Source organism: Scomber scombrus, chromosome 2 (genome assembly GCF_963691925.1).
Source record: "Scomber scombrus chromosome 2, fScoSco1.1, whole genome shotgun sequence".
Lineage (NCBI taxonomy): Eukaryota > Metazoa > Chordata > Actinopteri > Scombriformes > Scombridae > Scomber > Scomber scombrus.
The window spans coordinates 22,037,102-22,053,985 of NC_084971.1; the positions used below are offsets into that span (position 1 = coordinate 22,037,102).

The 16,884-nt window shown below is 38.9% G+C and overlaps 2 protein-coding genes across 2 annotated transcripts in view; both read left to right on the forward strand.

Moving 5' to 3' along the window:
* The window catches only part of ndufb6 (NADH:ubiquinone oxidoreductase subunit B), a 334,342-nt gene that overhangs the window by 246,329 nt on the left and 71,129 nt on the right, over positions 1 to 16,884 (forward strand). The window lies entirely within an intron of this gene.
* The window catches only part of gstcd (glutathione S-transferase, C-terminal domain containing), a 49,254-nt gene that overhangs the window by 2,542 nt on the left and 29,828 nt on the right, over positions 1 to 16,884 (forward strand). The window contains exons 4-5 of the mRNA XM_062431462.1: positions 911 to 1,177; positions 4,545 to 4,638. Of these exons, the coding sequence (XP_062287446.1) occupies positions 911 to 1,177; positions 4,545 to 4,638 (361 nt within the window). The remainder of the gene's footprint in view (positions 1 to 910; positions 1,178 to 4,544; positions 4,639 to 16,884) is intronic.

Sequence of the window (16,884 nt, forward strand, 5' to 3'; positions counted from 1 at the left end):
ATCCAGGCAGAAACTTGAGTTAAGAAGACTCGCCGCATCAGACTTGGCACAGATTTTACTCTCAAAGGTGGTCTAGAGGCACCTGGCAAAGAGTGATAACAGTGTATGGGAGGGTTTCTATTCAAATGCAGCAGGCTGAAATGCATTTCAATTGCTTTACTTTGGGAACATTTGTCTCCCTGCAACAGATCAAGAATGGATGGGTTATGGTGTTATGTTCTGAATATTCATTATACATAATGACTGCATATTGTACAAGTTAAGTTAGTCACAGCAATCAGAGTAACTGCAGCTGAGACTAAAGAGTACCAAGGCTGTAATTCAATAGTATATATGGGTAAAAATTATTAGATTATTGATGAGGAACGCTGCTCTGTCAGGGTGTGAAGCGGGTCTCAACCTCCATTTCACCCTTCAGCCGTCTCCAACTATTCCTAGACTGTGGGAATGAACTAGAGTTCCCACAATGAGGCTCTTAGTAGTCAGCTGTGCACCAGTGGTTTCCAGTTTCACACTCAGCCTAGCGTGTCTCCTCTTAACGGCCATCACTGTCCACAGCACATGCAGCCACAGCGGATCCTTTCCAGTCCGCCCACTTGTCATACTGCAGAGTGCCCCCTTCTTCCTCTGTGTTCCTCTTTCTCCTTTTTGTCTTCCACACGCAGTCACACACAGTGACACTGCTTCTCTGATCATGTCTCTGTTTGTGTCTTCACCCATCCCATCTGCCAACGCTGTTTAAACGTGTTTCCGGCTGGCCCCTCGTGTGTGTCTGTCCACCAGTGTGATGAGTGAATTCTGGTGGAACCTGACATCTCGCTCTGTTGGAGATGACACATCTGATGAGTCACTTAATCAATATCTTCTTGTTTTTTCCTCCTTTCTTTTATCCTCTTATTGTCTTTGATAGAGTTCCCTCCAAGCCCACGCTGCGATTACTCTACACAAACTGCCCCACCTGCTGCGTTGGTACAGCCGTGTTCAGGAGGTGCCTGGGGTCCTTCGGGCAGCCAAAGACTGCGGGATGACTCTTTGCATCCCTGAAGCTCCACCGTCCAACCTCCAAGGGCAGTCAGCAGAGGACCACCCAACTATCCAACTGGAGCAGGAACAACAGGAGATGGCCACACAGCTGCCCTTTGTTGGTGGCCCCAGGCCTACAATGACTAAACTTAAAGTAAATAATAACTTTTCACTTATTTGTTATCACGTGTTCCCTCTCTGTGCTATCCAAACATTTGCTTTAACATGCACATATTTTGGCTTTGTCCCAGTCCCCTTCACAGCACAGGTAGAGGCTTTGGTTTGGATGCTCCAAGTAGTTGTTAACTATTATCCCTGTAATTTCATGCCTCCATTTTCTGCTGATTGTGCCTTCAACAGTGCAGCTCTAAGTTAATGTTTTGGCTTCTGACAGACTTTCTTAATTGTAGAATCTTTCTGCCAGTGCTTAAAGTTAACTGCTTTCAATCATAGAATTAGCATTTTAAGTGGGCAGTGTAAAGCTTTTGGGATGCTTGTCTGGCTACATGATTTTCTATACACAGAGGTTGCTTGTATGGCAATATTTTTTTTATCAGTCAAGGAAAACTAACAAAGGGTGATATTTCATAACACAATAACATGAATTGTTTATAATAGTATTATACTGCCCTCAGTACATTATAAAAAAACACATTTCACTGTTCTCAGTAGATCCTGTTGCCACATGCAATAATGCAGACAATGCACATTCAGCTTATCCCTGTTTCAGGTGAAATAAAAACAGTGAATCCATTCCAAAAGAAAACAACGTTTTTTTTTATAGCCAGACTAAGTAGTTTATAGCGATAGCTGAAAATCTTAGTGTAAAGAGACAATGCAGCACACAATAGTAGCATAATGTGTCCACACTCTTAAAATGCAGTTCCCTCAGGAAGTGTTGCCAGTACAAACACACACACAAAGTCTCTCATTTCTAGCTGTCCTTGCTCCATAGCACACCAAATATTCCATGCACCAAACAATTCTTTATTTTTGCTTTTTCTAGTAGGAGATATGCAGGTCCAGCTGTTCAGAAGGCAGCTGTTTCCTCAGCCCTGACTAACATCTCACCATTGAGTTTTCAGACTGTTCTCTTGGCCTTCTTGCTCTGCTCTTTCAGCAAAGATTTTTCTGTGATTTCCTGCTGGCTAAGTGTCTATAACGACATGATATTAAGTGACGGGAAGAGAAGAAAAGGAGAAAGCAGTAAAGGGCTGAGGGGTGGGAGCTAAAGGAGCTGGGTGGGATGTATCTTGTTGTTGCCGGATGAAATTTAGTGAGGCACAAATGTGCACAAATGACAGTTTTCATGGCAGATTGAAATCAGACATTAACAGCAGAGGAATGTGTGCACACATACAGACACACACACACAATGGCCACCATTCTTCCTACAGTGATTATAAGGATGGCGGCGTGTCGCCACCATCATGTCTGCGGTGCAGCTGTTATGTTGTTGTAGCCAAGGTGCCTGTGTGTGTGTGAGTGTGCGTGTGCATACATCCTCATATATAACTGAGTGTCCCCTAGGCAATTACATACATAGAGACAGAGAGGTCTACTGTCTGGCATGGTGACACTTGATCCTTCACTGCTGCTAACCAGAGGCACCAGGCTCATCTTGCTACACTATGTACAATATATATGGCTCATAAACTCTGCCTCTTTCTCACTTCAGTTAACACACACTGATGCATGCCAGTCAAACTGCCTAGCCAATGAGCCAAAACATCTGATCTAAAGTGTAAACAAAAAGGTAGTCAAATTCAAGACCCAGGACTGAAACCTTATTTCCCTAATTGATCGGCAATTTTTTTGCAATTCAAGGGCTAGATTACTTAACATAGCAGTAAAAATGGGCTTCATCCAGAAATGAGGTTTAGTGAGTTCAGGGAAATCCTGGATATTCTTTTGGAGGAGTGGGGCTCACATGAAAGCCTGTGTTCCAGAAAACTATGATTACAGCGGGGTTGTGTTTGCTCCTGTGGAAACTTATGCCCTGAAACTAACTCGTTATATGGCAAGTTACTGTCTTTTTTCTCAGTTGGACATAAGGGACCTGCTTGCCATTAACAATGTCAAAGATATCCACCAGCTTGGTTGCTAATGTGTTGCCCCAGATGTTGTTTTGTTCAGGTTTCTTTTTCTGTTTCATTATCCAGGATATTCAGAATATGGCTGGTGCATTTGACAAAGTGGCCTTATTTTTGGTCATATCTGTGAGGCCTTCATTATGGAAGGCATCTACCGTATCTGCTTCATGTCTCTCTAACGACTTGCTACCATTTGGAACAAAACAGCACTAATGATTTCACATTGCTTCTTGTTGCAGGTTGGTGTGATCCTTAACCCTTTGTTTTTCAGTGAGGTGGACAGAATATTAATATGCAGTGTAAGACAACATCAAAAACAGCCTGATTATGGCATAACATTGAGTCAACACATGAGCAAGTGATGTAGCAGTGTCGACAAAAACTAAACCCTTAAAATAAGATAGTATTTATTGCAGGGATCTTTTATTGCAATGCAGCACATAATACAGATATCTGTATTTTTCTGGTAATTCCTCAAGTGTTTATCCACAGGTTATTTATTTTTTCATTAATACATTTATTTACATACCTTGCAGCAATCATGCACAGTCAATAACCTGTGATAAAATATATATGGATAATAATTTTAATGCACAGTTAAACATTTATTACTATGATAATTGGTTTAGATGTTTGTGTTTTTCTTTTCAATTCAGTAATAAAATAAAGCATTGCCGCAATAACAACAAAGCTTTATTGATAACCAAATGGGATTATGCAATGTATGTGTAAAACATCCCAGTATAAAATGAATCATCCCAGCATCACAGTCCCTGTTACAGTTTAAGTACAAGATGATTGCAATTTTATCTGTGGCTGTTCAGGACTATATGATTATGATTGATTAGTAGGGCCACTCATTTGGAAGCAAACACACAGCTGTCAGAAAAGATTTTTTTTAATGAATTTGGTTTCAATGATCTCCTGTTCTCCTGTCAGATGGTACTAATGAGCATACTTATTGGTTTAACGCTCTTATCAACAAGGAGGCAAACAAAGAAAGTGCTTTACCTTGTCTGCCTCAATTTCCTGTGTTTCTCCAGTCTTTCTCCAGTGTATTAGATGAGCAGAGGTGTCTACTGTACTGGTGAAACATTTGTTCTCTCAGAGAGAGAGTAATAAGTGCACTAGCAGTGTTTTTTTTCCTCAGGTGTAGCTTCAGATCAGTGTTAGCAAGGTTACAAAGGGCTTGTTCAAGAGCATTTCTCTTGAAATCGCTTCATTACAACCATTTGGGCAGCAGAACCTCAAGGCTGTAGAGGGGTTTCTATGGTAACGTGTGTGTGTGTGTGTGTGTGTGTGTGTGTGTGTGTGTGTGTGTGTGTGTGTGTGTGTGTGTGTGTGTGTGTGTGTGTGTGTGTGTGTGTGTGTGTGTGTGTGTGTGTGTGTGTGTGTGTGTGTGTGTGTGTGTGTGTGTGTGTCCCCTAGGAAAATGGCATTGAAGCAGTCTTCGCTCCTCATCCTTGCCCTGACTGGACTCTCCCATGGGACAACTTACCAGAAGCTATCAACCCCACAGAAGGTAAAGTTGAATCTCAGCCCTGGTGGCTGTATATTCTTTGTTTCCTCTATTTTCATTTGACCCTTTTACTCTTTTCTGTGCTCTATTGGCTTTTCTTTCTTTTTTATCTTTTTAATTGTGTGTGTTTTTGCTTGTTCTTCCATTTTCACCTCTTCCTATCTCCATCAAAAATTTTCCTCATTTTACCTCCCCCGTCTCTTTATCAGTATGCCTCTCCATCGCTCCATGTACTCCCTCTTTCTTTCACCTTATTAATCAGCCAAAGTCAAAACAAATACGACTGATACTGTTTATGGAGCAAGAGAGAGGAATGTGTATAAATATTTGCATAAAACCTTCCCGTAATCTAGTGGCCTGGTGATTTTCAGTAGCACATTGCCAGCCCCCCTAAAGAAAAATATTAGCCACTGACAATCACAGAGCTTTCTGCTCAGCCTCAGATGGATGTGTTTCCCCCCGTGGCCCCCTAATGAATTTTAAAGTGTTTATCTTCTTCACGTGTTACTCTCCTCATGTCGCAGTGTGTGAAATCAGTCTGTGACAGAAACAGACTCCGCACAACAGAAACACACAGATGACTCAAACAAGTATTGTACATCAGAACTTATGTGTGTTGTGTGGTGGATACTGATCATAGTGAGAGCAGTATCTAACAGGCGGTGGAAAGGTTGATGATTGCTGCCCCAGGTGGCACTGGTGAAGCAGAAAAAATAAATCTCTGTTTCTTTGTCTTCCCGTCTCCGGCATTGTTTTTCTTCCTATTAGTGAGATGTCTGTGTTGGTAGCGATGCCAGATGATGTGCATGTGTTGGCATAGCTGCATTATATCAGTGTTATTTTTATAAGAAAATGGAAAAGGTTGATACAGACAGACATAGAAATTTAATTTAAATATTTCCTTTCTCTTCATCATTGTATTATCCCTTCATTTCTTGCTCCCTTTCATTTTCACTTATCTGGAAGATTATAACAGACAGAAGTTCATACGCATTGCTTATTTCTTCCATTTATCAGAGAACGTGAAAATTAAATTGAAAAGACATTTCGTTATCAAGATACTGTTTACATGGTAACATAAGTTCTGCTTCCTCGCTCCTTCAGCTCATGTGTTTGTGCAGGACTTGCCTGTACTTGTAAGTTATTAAACCTATTTATAGAATACATTTCAAAACAACAGTTGCAAAGTGATTTATAAGTAAGCATGAAAATACAATACGATTAAAACAACAAAACAATTATAGGGAATGCTAAACATTAAAACAACATAAATATTGAATAAACATGACACAATTACCATAAACTGTGTGTTTTTGTTTTTTTCTGAAATTAAATTTGCCTGTTTGTTGTCCATCTCTTTACTTACAATATATTGTTTTGGGTCAACATTTACAACAGATAATTATTTGTATTTCCGAGTTTAATTTTCTTGTGGTGTGAATATTCCCCACACACATCAATCTAATATGAAGTATATGGAGTATTGTCACACACTTTTCATTAACTCCATACTCGGCACAGCTCTGGATTAAAATAAAACTGAATCACCAGTGTTAATATGCTGACTCCGAGCTTTAGTTTTAGGGCATTTACATTCACAACAGATGGACAGTGTAGACATAGTAACCTTTTAATACATAGTCCCCAAAGTTTGGTGAAGGGAAAGAAATTTGCTGTGTTTCCATAAACTTTACTAAACATTTGGTCCAAATCCTTTGCTGTTAATGGAGTTTATGACTAAAGGTCTGTACTGCAGCCATGCTCGCTTCTTGGTTGTTTTGTACATTCATTTTGGTCTTCAGCATTTCAGATACAAGACCAGTTGGATTGAGATAAGGTGACAAGTCAGCCAAGAAAACTCACTCTCTAAAACCTCCGTTGTTACCAGCACTTTAAACTGTTATTATTTCAATTCAAGTACAATGTGCTGGATTAGAGTCAAAACAATGAAACAAGTTACTATCCTACTGCTTTATCACTGCACTATACTAGTTGTAATTTTTATAGTCATTTGTTTGCTGTCAAGGTATTCCCAAAGGACAACTTAATCATCTTTTTCTTTCCAAAAGAAAAAAAAACCCACTGACATCTAAATTGAAGTGCTCTTGATGATGCGGGCAGTGTGTCTATTCTGAGAGTGGGAATCATGGAGAGAGACTCAATTTTAGTTGTCCCACTTCGGGTAGCTCTCTGCATGATAAACGGCTCTGTTGATATCTCCTTCTACAGTATTAGACATGGTAGATAGGTAGCCCCTGCGTTTCAGTGTGTAATTAAAGAGGAGCAGAAACGAAAAGCAGCCAATTTGTCCTGAACCTGATCGCGTGGGCATTCCCATCTATCTGCTCCTACAGTATACACAAATGGCTGCACACACGCCTACACATACAGTACTACAGGGAAAAGTGCAGCATTTTCCCCTTACATATGCATTCATATTTCGGTACCTGCAAAACCAATATAACACAGACACACAAGTCTTTTAAAGCTGTATTATTTCTATGTATTCATTTATCTATTGTATGTAGGTACATACACAGTAGAGTGCAGTCTGCAAGTATTTCAACAGTTTTGTTTCAACTCTACTCCGGAGCACTTTCAATTGAAATGAAACATTGACTTTGAGGTTAAAGTGCTGACTTTCAGCTTTAATTTGAGTGTTTATATCCACATCCAATGAACCATGTAGAAATTTTAGCCCTTTCTATCCAAACCCCAAAGGGTAAAAAAGGCTAGAGTTTGTACACTGTTCACGCAATATTGATGTGAACACCGCCAAATGCCCTTAAAGCTGAAAGTCAGCACTTTAACCTTGTAGCTGTTGTTTTATTTGAAAGCTTTTATGCTGGTGTAGAGCCAAAACAATAAAGAACATATCACTTGCTTAATACTTTATGACAGCGCTGTATAGTATATTTTTCTCAAACTTGTCTAAAGACGTATGTACTTCCACATCCACTATACAGTAAGGTGTAAGATAATCATATCTTTATGCACCTCTTAAGAACTGAGCCTAATTTTATTTATTGCTCCAGTCTATCGACCCCGCTAATTTGCATTCAGTGGTAACAAATCCTAACACATTGATGCTCCGGCATTGCACAGTGTATAGAGGAACAAAGGGATGTCTGTACATGCAAGCTGTTTATGTCCTCCTTGTGCAGAGGGCTGCTTTGGTAAATGCAGTTAGGGCTGTCTGCACACAGGTAAACAGCAATGAGAACACAGGGGCCATTGTATAGAGAAGCCATCGTCTTGTCTCCAGCGCTCCACTTAATAGAAGGAGGAGGGGAGGTAGCAGATAAAGTAGGCTAGAATGATGGAGTGTGTGACAGTGGGAGATTGAGATAGGGGTGAGACAGCATGAGGTGAGACACGGGTTATCTGGAGAAATCAAGGCAAGAGAAGAGGGGTGAACAAGATAATGAGGCATAAAAGAAAGGGAGGGCTGGTGAGGAAACCGCATAGTTGTCATGCTTGAGACATGCTGCTATTAGGTCCTCCAGGGTTGTTTTGGTACAAGGAGATGAGATGAGTTCCCATGTCTTTGTCTTAGGTTACAAGAGTATGACAGAAGTTGAACTGCTGGAGTGAAAACTGGCTCCATTTGTCTGTGTCTCCCTGCTTTAAGTACATCAGAGATGTGATTGAGATTTCACAAACCCCACACTTGACTGGTGAGAGTTTCCTTTTTTTTCGAGGTTGGTAGAACGGGAGGAAAAGGCTGAGGAATGTACTGTACCTTGTGGTTATTTGTAGATATGTTATCACAGTTGTTATCCCAAATTATGTTGGGGGCAAGGCATCATATTGGGCATCATAGTTGTTATCCCAATAATGATGCCATTTTCCGGCATGAAATCCACAGGCAGCCTCCAGTTGGTGGTAAATGGACTTCACAAATTGATTTCATCAAACTTAAAATGAAAACCCCATAGGAAGCCAGTCAGGTAGAACATTTTGACTCATTCAAATATTCAGTAATTGTCTTCTTTCTACTATAAATATATAACACACAGCTTCAAAGAAGAGCAGGGATCCGATCATTTAGACTTGACAGTTAATCATAAAATTTCCTCCGTATATATCGTTACCTAAACAGTAAATGTTAACATCTGTTATTGTATGATATATGGTTAAAAAATCATTCCACTCTTAACTTAGCAGGCAGTTGCAGTGTTGTTTTCACAATAGAGACAAACTGTGAACACAACACGTTCTGACAGTGTTATCACTATTTATGTTGACATGGTATTATCAGAACTAAAAGAGCATTGATTTGGAGTCATGTTTGTGGTTCCCTGTTGAATGTAATTTCGGTAGTTTCTGTCCTTTTAGCTTTGTTTGACCAACTCCTGAGGAAAATAGTCTTTTTAGCCGCTAAATGCTTTACAGTGTTCACCAGCTAGTTTCTAACCTCTTTCATCTGTTGCACTACGCAGTTAGCACACATTGGGTTTGTAGTGCGTGTGGTTTGTATCCATTCACATCACGATCACAAAATAATCATCATTAAAACAATCACGAGTATAATAAAAATATAGCTAATAAAACTTTAACCGAAAGTAGAACTTGAACTGAAAGACTCAAATCCTCAGTAGCACTGAGAACTGCAGTCAGTTGTTAACCCCCCCCCCCCCCCCTCTGTTTTTCACAAGGAGTACAAGTAATCATGGGATGTATTGTTAATAAGAAAATATTGATCATAACCTTGGATATTTTTATTTAATCTTTTCTGCTCTACTAGAAATGTGAGTTACCAAACTAAGTGTGCAATAACCTTGACAAAACACATTTAAAAAGGTCATAATACACACAACTGGTTCTTATATTGTAGTCATGTATTGTAATGACATCTGTACTGTATTGCGCATGTGGTCAACTTACATCATTTATACTGCTCAGCCTGTAGCAAAGCAAGTTAATAGTAGCTTGTAAGGGGTCTTTGCCGTAATGGCTATTCAGCAGTATCACGGTCATGTGTCGTTACGTGGTCTCAAGCATCCTGAGGCAGCATTAAACAGTTTTTGAAACAATGTTGCTACAGCTGTGCTGGGATTTCCTACTCCTTCACAGACATCCTCCTGCATCATCATCATTTTTGTAATGTAAACCCCAATAGAAATGTAACTCACAACAGAAGTCTGAACCCACGCTTTTCCGACTTTGCTTGTTTTTCTACACTGTTCATAGGTCTAATGAGTAGTTAAGCATATGTTTTATTTAGCTTCCAGACACCCCTTACATGCTTACCATTACTGGTTTGGGAATTGGCGAACCTTTCTGTAAGATGCATCAAAGATTGAATATCAAGCCAGTAACAACTTCGAAATATTATTGTGTAGGTAGTTATTCACTGTTTCTCTCTTCTTCTTCTTTTTTGTCTCTGTTATGAAAGTTCTTCTGTGACTATAATTTTAAGACGTTAAATGTGTTCTGATATAGAGCTGTTCATCCACTGTTAAATCAGTTAGGCTCTGTGTAATGGGTGTGATTTCCCCTCAAGCATATCATCTCACTGTTATTGAACTTGGATGAAGATAATTAGCTGTATTTGATTTAAGTTCAGATTTATGAATTTCCCTTACATTTTCTTAGACTAGATATTGACTGGGTGCCCTAAAGACAGTACAATTTCGTTCACCAGTGCATTATCACTCTCTTTAAATAAAGGAATATGGCTATGACTTCATCTTCTCACTTACTGAAAATAGTTTCTTTAAGAGGATCACGACATGACATCTAAGACATTTAAGATTCATTACTGTCTGATGTTACAGTCCACACAGGGTCTTACCTGTTTAATAATCGGTGAAAGAAATCTCATTACAAATTGTATTCATTGTACCTGAAGCAGGTTCATACAAGGGATCAGATTTGAAGATCTAATATAAGAGTTCCTCTCCTATGAACTTCACATTTTATGACAGGCCATAATCCCAAGAACCACTGGCCTAGTCAGATTTAAAGGACCACTTTGCCGATTTTCAACCTTATCATTACATTTTCAAAATGTGGATATAGTGTGAAAAACAACAGTAGTTTTTAATGTTGTTCTATTGTTCTTGCAGCACCAGCGCCGTCATTTGCTGCGTACAGTGATGTAGTTAGGGGCAAAGAAGAACTACAAGCTGTATAGTGGTGCCTTTAAGGACAGTCAAAGGTGGGTCTCCCACTGAATGACAGAACGACATAGTTGACGACCTGGTGAACATAATGGAGCATTTAGCATTAGCATAGTTAAAGAGCCAGATATTTCCATCAGGATTTGGCTGTGACGAAGCAGGCCTAAAAGCAAGCCATCGTGCTCAACCAGAAAACTATGTATATTATCACCGTCTGGTTCAGCCTGAGTTATTCCTCACAGTGAAAGGGTTTATGTATCTTGGAGTTTTTTTTCATGAGTGGGGGATCCAGAGTTGTTGCAGATTGTAATGGTTTTACTGATCTATTTATGTTTCAGCCCTCACCTATGGCCATGAACTTGATCAGTCCTTTTTTTTAAAAATCCAAAGTTAGTCTCTCTCAAAATACACCATATTGCGATCAATTAAAATAAATGAATTATCTTACTCTTATGGGCATGAAAGCATTTATACTGAAATAGTAACTAAGCAAATATGTCTATATTTTTTTCTTCACTTGACACTTTAATAAATCAAATACACTGAAGCCATGAAGCATATCATTTCAGGAAAAAAATTGAAATTTGGTTGGTTGAAATAGTTTGGTTAAACTCCTGCAGTACATCAGTCTGAACATTGATACATTTCCTTGTCTTGCCTGTGGAGCTTATGCAGTAGACTTTAGTCAGCCAACTGAATTGGAGTCTGTGTGCATGGCTGTTTTTCCTGTCCAGCTGTCAGGCTGAATGGAGCTCTGCTGAGAGATGCACAGCAGGCTTAGTCACAGATCTGTTTGACTGTTGGACTGTACATTACTGCATAAGCGTAGTCTAGAGGTACTGTTGACTGATTCTCTCTGGCTTTCTCCCTTTATGTTTTTTTCTGCAAATATACCTGTGTTTTTTGGGTTTGCTTTGAGTTTACAATAAGTGACAAGTGCAAAGTCGAAGTAAAGGGCAAGATAATATTACAAAAGATGAGTCTGTCTGTTTGTCAGGCACTTGTAAAGAAGTGATTGCTATCCTTATGTCTCTGTCAAACATGTCGCTCTAGATGCTCGTGCTTTGTACACAAAAAATAACACTCTTCATGTAAAGCTGAGCACCAGAATAATTTAAGTCCGTGTCCAGTGTCCTAACACTAAGATATACCCTCTTCACCTTTAAAATGTTCAGCTCTGTATTTCTTTTTTTTCCTTCATTCCAACTGCTTGCAATGCATAAAAATTGCACATCAGTCTCTTGTCTAATCCATAAAGCAAGACGATTTATTGAAATTGTAGCCCTTCAAGAGCATATTTTCCAGTCATATCTTGAATCAGGGGTCTCTTTTAATTCGCACATGTCCTTGAGATATGTCAGAGAATTTCTAAATTTCTGGAAAGAAGAGTCTACAGTCATACTAGTAGTCATATGTGACTATTTAGGCGCACCAGTGCTTTGAGCTTAATGCTAACATTGGCATGCAACTATGCTTGCATGCTGATGTTTTAGCAGCTATGTTCACATTTTAGTTTCGCATCTTAGCATGCCAACATTTGCTAATGAACACTAAACACAAAGTACACCTGTTTTGACCTCATGGTGCAGATAAATGAAAGGTCAGGTTACCACCAAAGTTATTACAGTTTACCTGAGCTTACACAGATAGCTGCATCACATTTCATGGCTGTCCACCCTACAGTTGTCGAGACATTTCACTCAAAACCATAAATGTTAACCTCATGGTATAGCTAGACGTAAAGTTAAGGGATCATCAAGATCACTAGGTCTCATCCTTTGGGGACAGTGGATGTTTGTACAACATTCCTTGGCAATTAATGCAATAGCTTTGACCAAAGTTGACCGACAGGCTGACATTGCCTTAACACGCCTTGAGCAAGGCTAAAAGTTTAATGTTTAAAAATGGTTCAAGATTTTCTGTTTGCCTTCAAGGAGAGGTGTGTGCTCATGACTCCACATAAAGCTGTCAGTGCATGTGTAATTAAAGGTAAATTGGCTGTTATTAAAAATAGACATCTGAAAGCTTTTCTTGGAATACATATGTGAATACAAACACATGGGATTTTTTAAATGTTGTAACATAGTGTTACTGGGGATATCTGTTTGTATGTGCTGGCATTTGGTTAACACCTTGTTCCCTCAGGCTTACAGTTACACACAGCAGGCTGTGACTCCCAAATCACTCCTCTCATTCTCAATTAATTGAACTCATTAGAGCCTTTAAATTGGAGATTTAAAGATACGCAGTAAACATGGGACCAAGCACAACAGGCAACCAGCTTTGTTACTCCCAATTAGAGTGATAATTGGCACTTTATTTCTGCAATTCAAGTTCAAACACATCAAGACTCCCTGGAGGGATACCGCAGAGTTTCACTATTTGCAGTGATGTTTGAGTCGTGCCCATTTAAATGCAAAGCCACTGGCTGCCTCCATGATGAGCTCCTTGCAAATGTCATATCATGAATATTAATTTGTCTCCTTCGTTTTGTTTTGTTCAATAATCTCTGGCGAGGCATTGCAGTGTGGGTATGGAGCGGGGAGACAATTTGCCTAACCCTCAGCCAGCTTTCACTGGGTTTTGGATTACACAGTGTTTCTTGCGCCGTTTCACTCGACTCATAATTAATTACTGATTAGTGTTTTCAGCCCTGAGCAGAATGTAAAACCAAATCTCTTTCCAACATGCTTTTCCATTGGAGCGCAGTTTACCACGCTTTTTCTATTAAAATATTGTTTGTTTAGAATGAAGAGATGACTTTTCAAGACTAAAATTGAACTAATGAAATCATTTTCTGTTGTCATTGTTGACATGTTTGTTCTATCATAGAGCTATGGGAAATATGTTTTTGGTTTTGTTGGACATAATGATAGACATTTTCTGTTGCTTCAGAAGACTCCTATCAGTGCTGGTTCATAATAAAAGATGAATAAAAGGAAAATTGCTTTTTCCAAGAATGACTGATCTGTAAAATGGTGACATAAAGTAATCAAAAGTCATCACAAGTTGGAGCGTCTAAATCTAAATAAAGGCAAAAGGGCCAGAAATAAATCTTAAAAAAAAAAAAAAAGTCATCACAAGTTGTCAGTCATAGAAAACAGTGGAGTATCAACAGTCATAGATATTTCTGTTACTTGCCATGTTACATATCTGATAAGGGTGAAATCAGTTTATAATTATTAGTCTTTGATATTTGATTTTTTTTGTTGTTGGCCTAATTAGAATATGAGATAATAATAATACAGATACCATTGCTATAGTTTAGATGTCACCAGGGGTGTACTGATACAGTCAGCGCACAATTTGATGCTATCACAATATGTTTACTAGCTAGTGTTTGACTCCCTTATTTAATTCTTCTCAGTAGTAACATATAAGGAGGGGAAAAAATCCTCTTTTTTGTTTTTTTTAATAATAGTTTCCCATAGATTTTTGTGCAAAAAGCAAGTCGCATAATCTCGTAAATGTAAAAATTCAGTTATCCTGTTTTACTTATGGGTCTTTTCAAGGTTTTTATTTTACATAAAGTTCAACAGAAGAACAAATAATGTCTAGATGAGAATGTTCTCATTAATATAAAGTCAAAGTTTTAACTCTGCACTGGAATTCTTAAATGTATCGAGCCACAAACTTCAAAGCCAAGTCGCCATAATACATTGTGAAGTGAGTGTTAGAGGCAGCATGAACACGTAGAAAGTCAACGGAACGATGCAAATGGAGGTAAACGGATGCAGATGAGCACTTCTCTAGTTATATGTGTAAAGCAGAGGGTGTGCTGGAAAATAAATGAAATTTACACCCCCGTTTGATGAATAATATGTTCCATAGCAGTCTTGAACCAATTCAGCATCCCAAATTAGCATCTCTCGAGTTTAAAAACATTAACTTGATACTGCATTTGGAAAGATGCTCGGTACATCTGTCAGTCTCATTTTGTCTCAAGCCAAGCCAATTTGTGGCTTGGTTGTTATGTAATATAGTACATGTTCACAGACTGTTGTTATAGTTAATTACAGAGAGCACTTCACAGAACAGGTCTTTGTGTACTTTGTTTGTTCCTTTCAGCCTGTTGTCTTTTTATCTCTCTGTCACTTTTTTCCTCCTCAGTTTCTGTGTTTATTTCTTTTCTTTATCTCTCTCTCTCTTTCCTGCCTGCCTTACATTCTATTTACATTTCTTACCTCTTTAATTTCTTTCACTTCTCCCCTCTCAACATAGGCCATAAGCATTACTCTGACATGCTGTATGCCATTCCCATATACACACATCGCTTTTGTATTTGTTCTTCCCATCACTGAACAAAGTCGTCTCACTGGAATTCCTCATTTTGTTCGCATAGGCTCAATCAAAGGCACAAGTCTTATTATTATTTTCTGTATCTAGTCAACACTGTAATAGATGTGTCATATTTGGTTTCAGTGTGTACTGTGAGATGCGCTCCTATTGTGGGAGAGACCTCCCCCGGTGCCCACATCTAATTTAGCTCAAAAGAAGTTTGTGTATGGAGTTTGGCATGTACGTCTCTGTTGTCTGAGGTCTACATCTTGTTGATGGTGGAGTTTTCCTTTGTGTTTTTCACACCCTCATGGAGTTGTCTTACACTACTAGGGGTGAGTTGTCATTTGAATGTATGCATGTGTGAGTGAGTATGTGTTATGTCTGTTTCTGCATCTGCAGAGCATTTAACAATAAACATAAATCACCAGTTGCATGGGCCTCTGTAGCTTTTACATTCTGATATCTATAATGGCCAGAGATACAGTATTGTCTACACAGCTGTACATATTTGGCTGTCTAAATGTGGACAATTACTGATCTCCTTTTGAGTTACACAACCATGCTCAAATCTGTCCTTCTTTCAAAGTGTCATATCACATTCACAGAATTATTTTGTTTGATATTTTGCAAGACATGGAAGCAGAGAGAATTGGGTGAGTTGTGTGGGACTTGCTTAAATTGGAGACTAACATTGACTTGTATGAAGTATTCAGGTGGCTCAGTAAGACTGAATAATGTTTCATCTAAATCATGTTCTAATTATCCAAAGGGCACAGGGTGTTTGTGGCCAATCTGTAGTCCCTTGATTCTTGTTCCACTTTCCTAAATAAGAATATCTGTGCAGTGCCAAGACATTTGCAGATATAATAGGGCAATAGATACATTATACACTAATGGTTTCCTTTCCATCACTGAAATAAAATGTTTACTGCAGATAACACTAAAGAGATAATGGGATGAAATCTGTAAAGACAGAAGTTTTTGTGGAAAATGTCAAACACCCGAAGTCCACTGTGACAATATATGCTAAATACACACTGCTGAAGAGAGATTCCCTTTATTTCTCTCAATAGAGGGGCCCTCTCGTTGGCAACCCAAGCATAAAGGTTTCTGAAAGAAAACTAGGAGGAGCAGGGACACAAACTGGCTGGAGTCCAGCCAGCTTTTATTTATCCTTGAGTTAGCAAGGCTAGGGCTAAAAGCCATACTGGCTGGAAGATTTTACAAAAGTGGCAGGCCAAAAGACGTTGACACTGCTCTCCAAAGATGCCAGTGTTCTGCCACTTACTCCCTGACTTTGACAGCTCTGGCAGAGTACAGAGAGCAATGGATGAAAGGGAAGAGTGTGCACTGAATAAAAACAAACGTCTTAGTTTGAAGAAGCCATGGAAAAGATACTGTAGACTTTATTTTACTGAAATATGTGTTTATTCATACTGTTATTCAAAGTATTGGTTTTATAGAGAAAACCTGCTTGTGTACTGAAGGAAAAAACATAAACTATACCAGCTACTTAAGATCTGCTCCTTCTAAATTTTCAGAAGTTAAAACTGCCTATAATAACGGGATTGTCAATTTTGTCTTGTGCCTTTGTCTGCAAGGGACCACCATCTACATGCTGCCCAAAATGTATTACCGCATGGAGTTTAGTTCAGTTGGGAAATTGGTTACGTGTGACTTTCTTGGGGTTCACTAATGCGTCATTGAACAGGGTAAATAAAGGGAAGTACTGTGAGCATTTTTGTTGTACTAAAAGTTTCTTACAGCCAGTCGTGTTTTCTTGTTTGTGGCTACATGAAACAGCTCTGCTGTTCCTGTATTACATGTTGATATATTAGGCTGT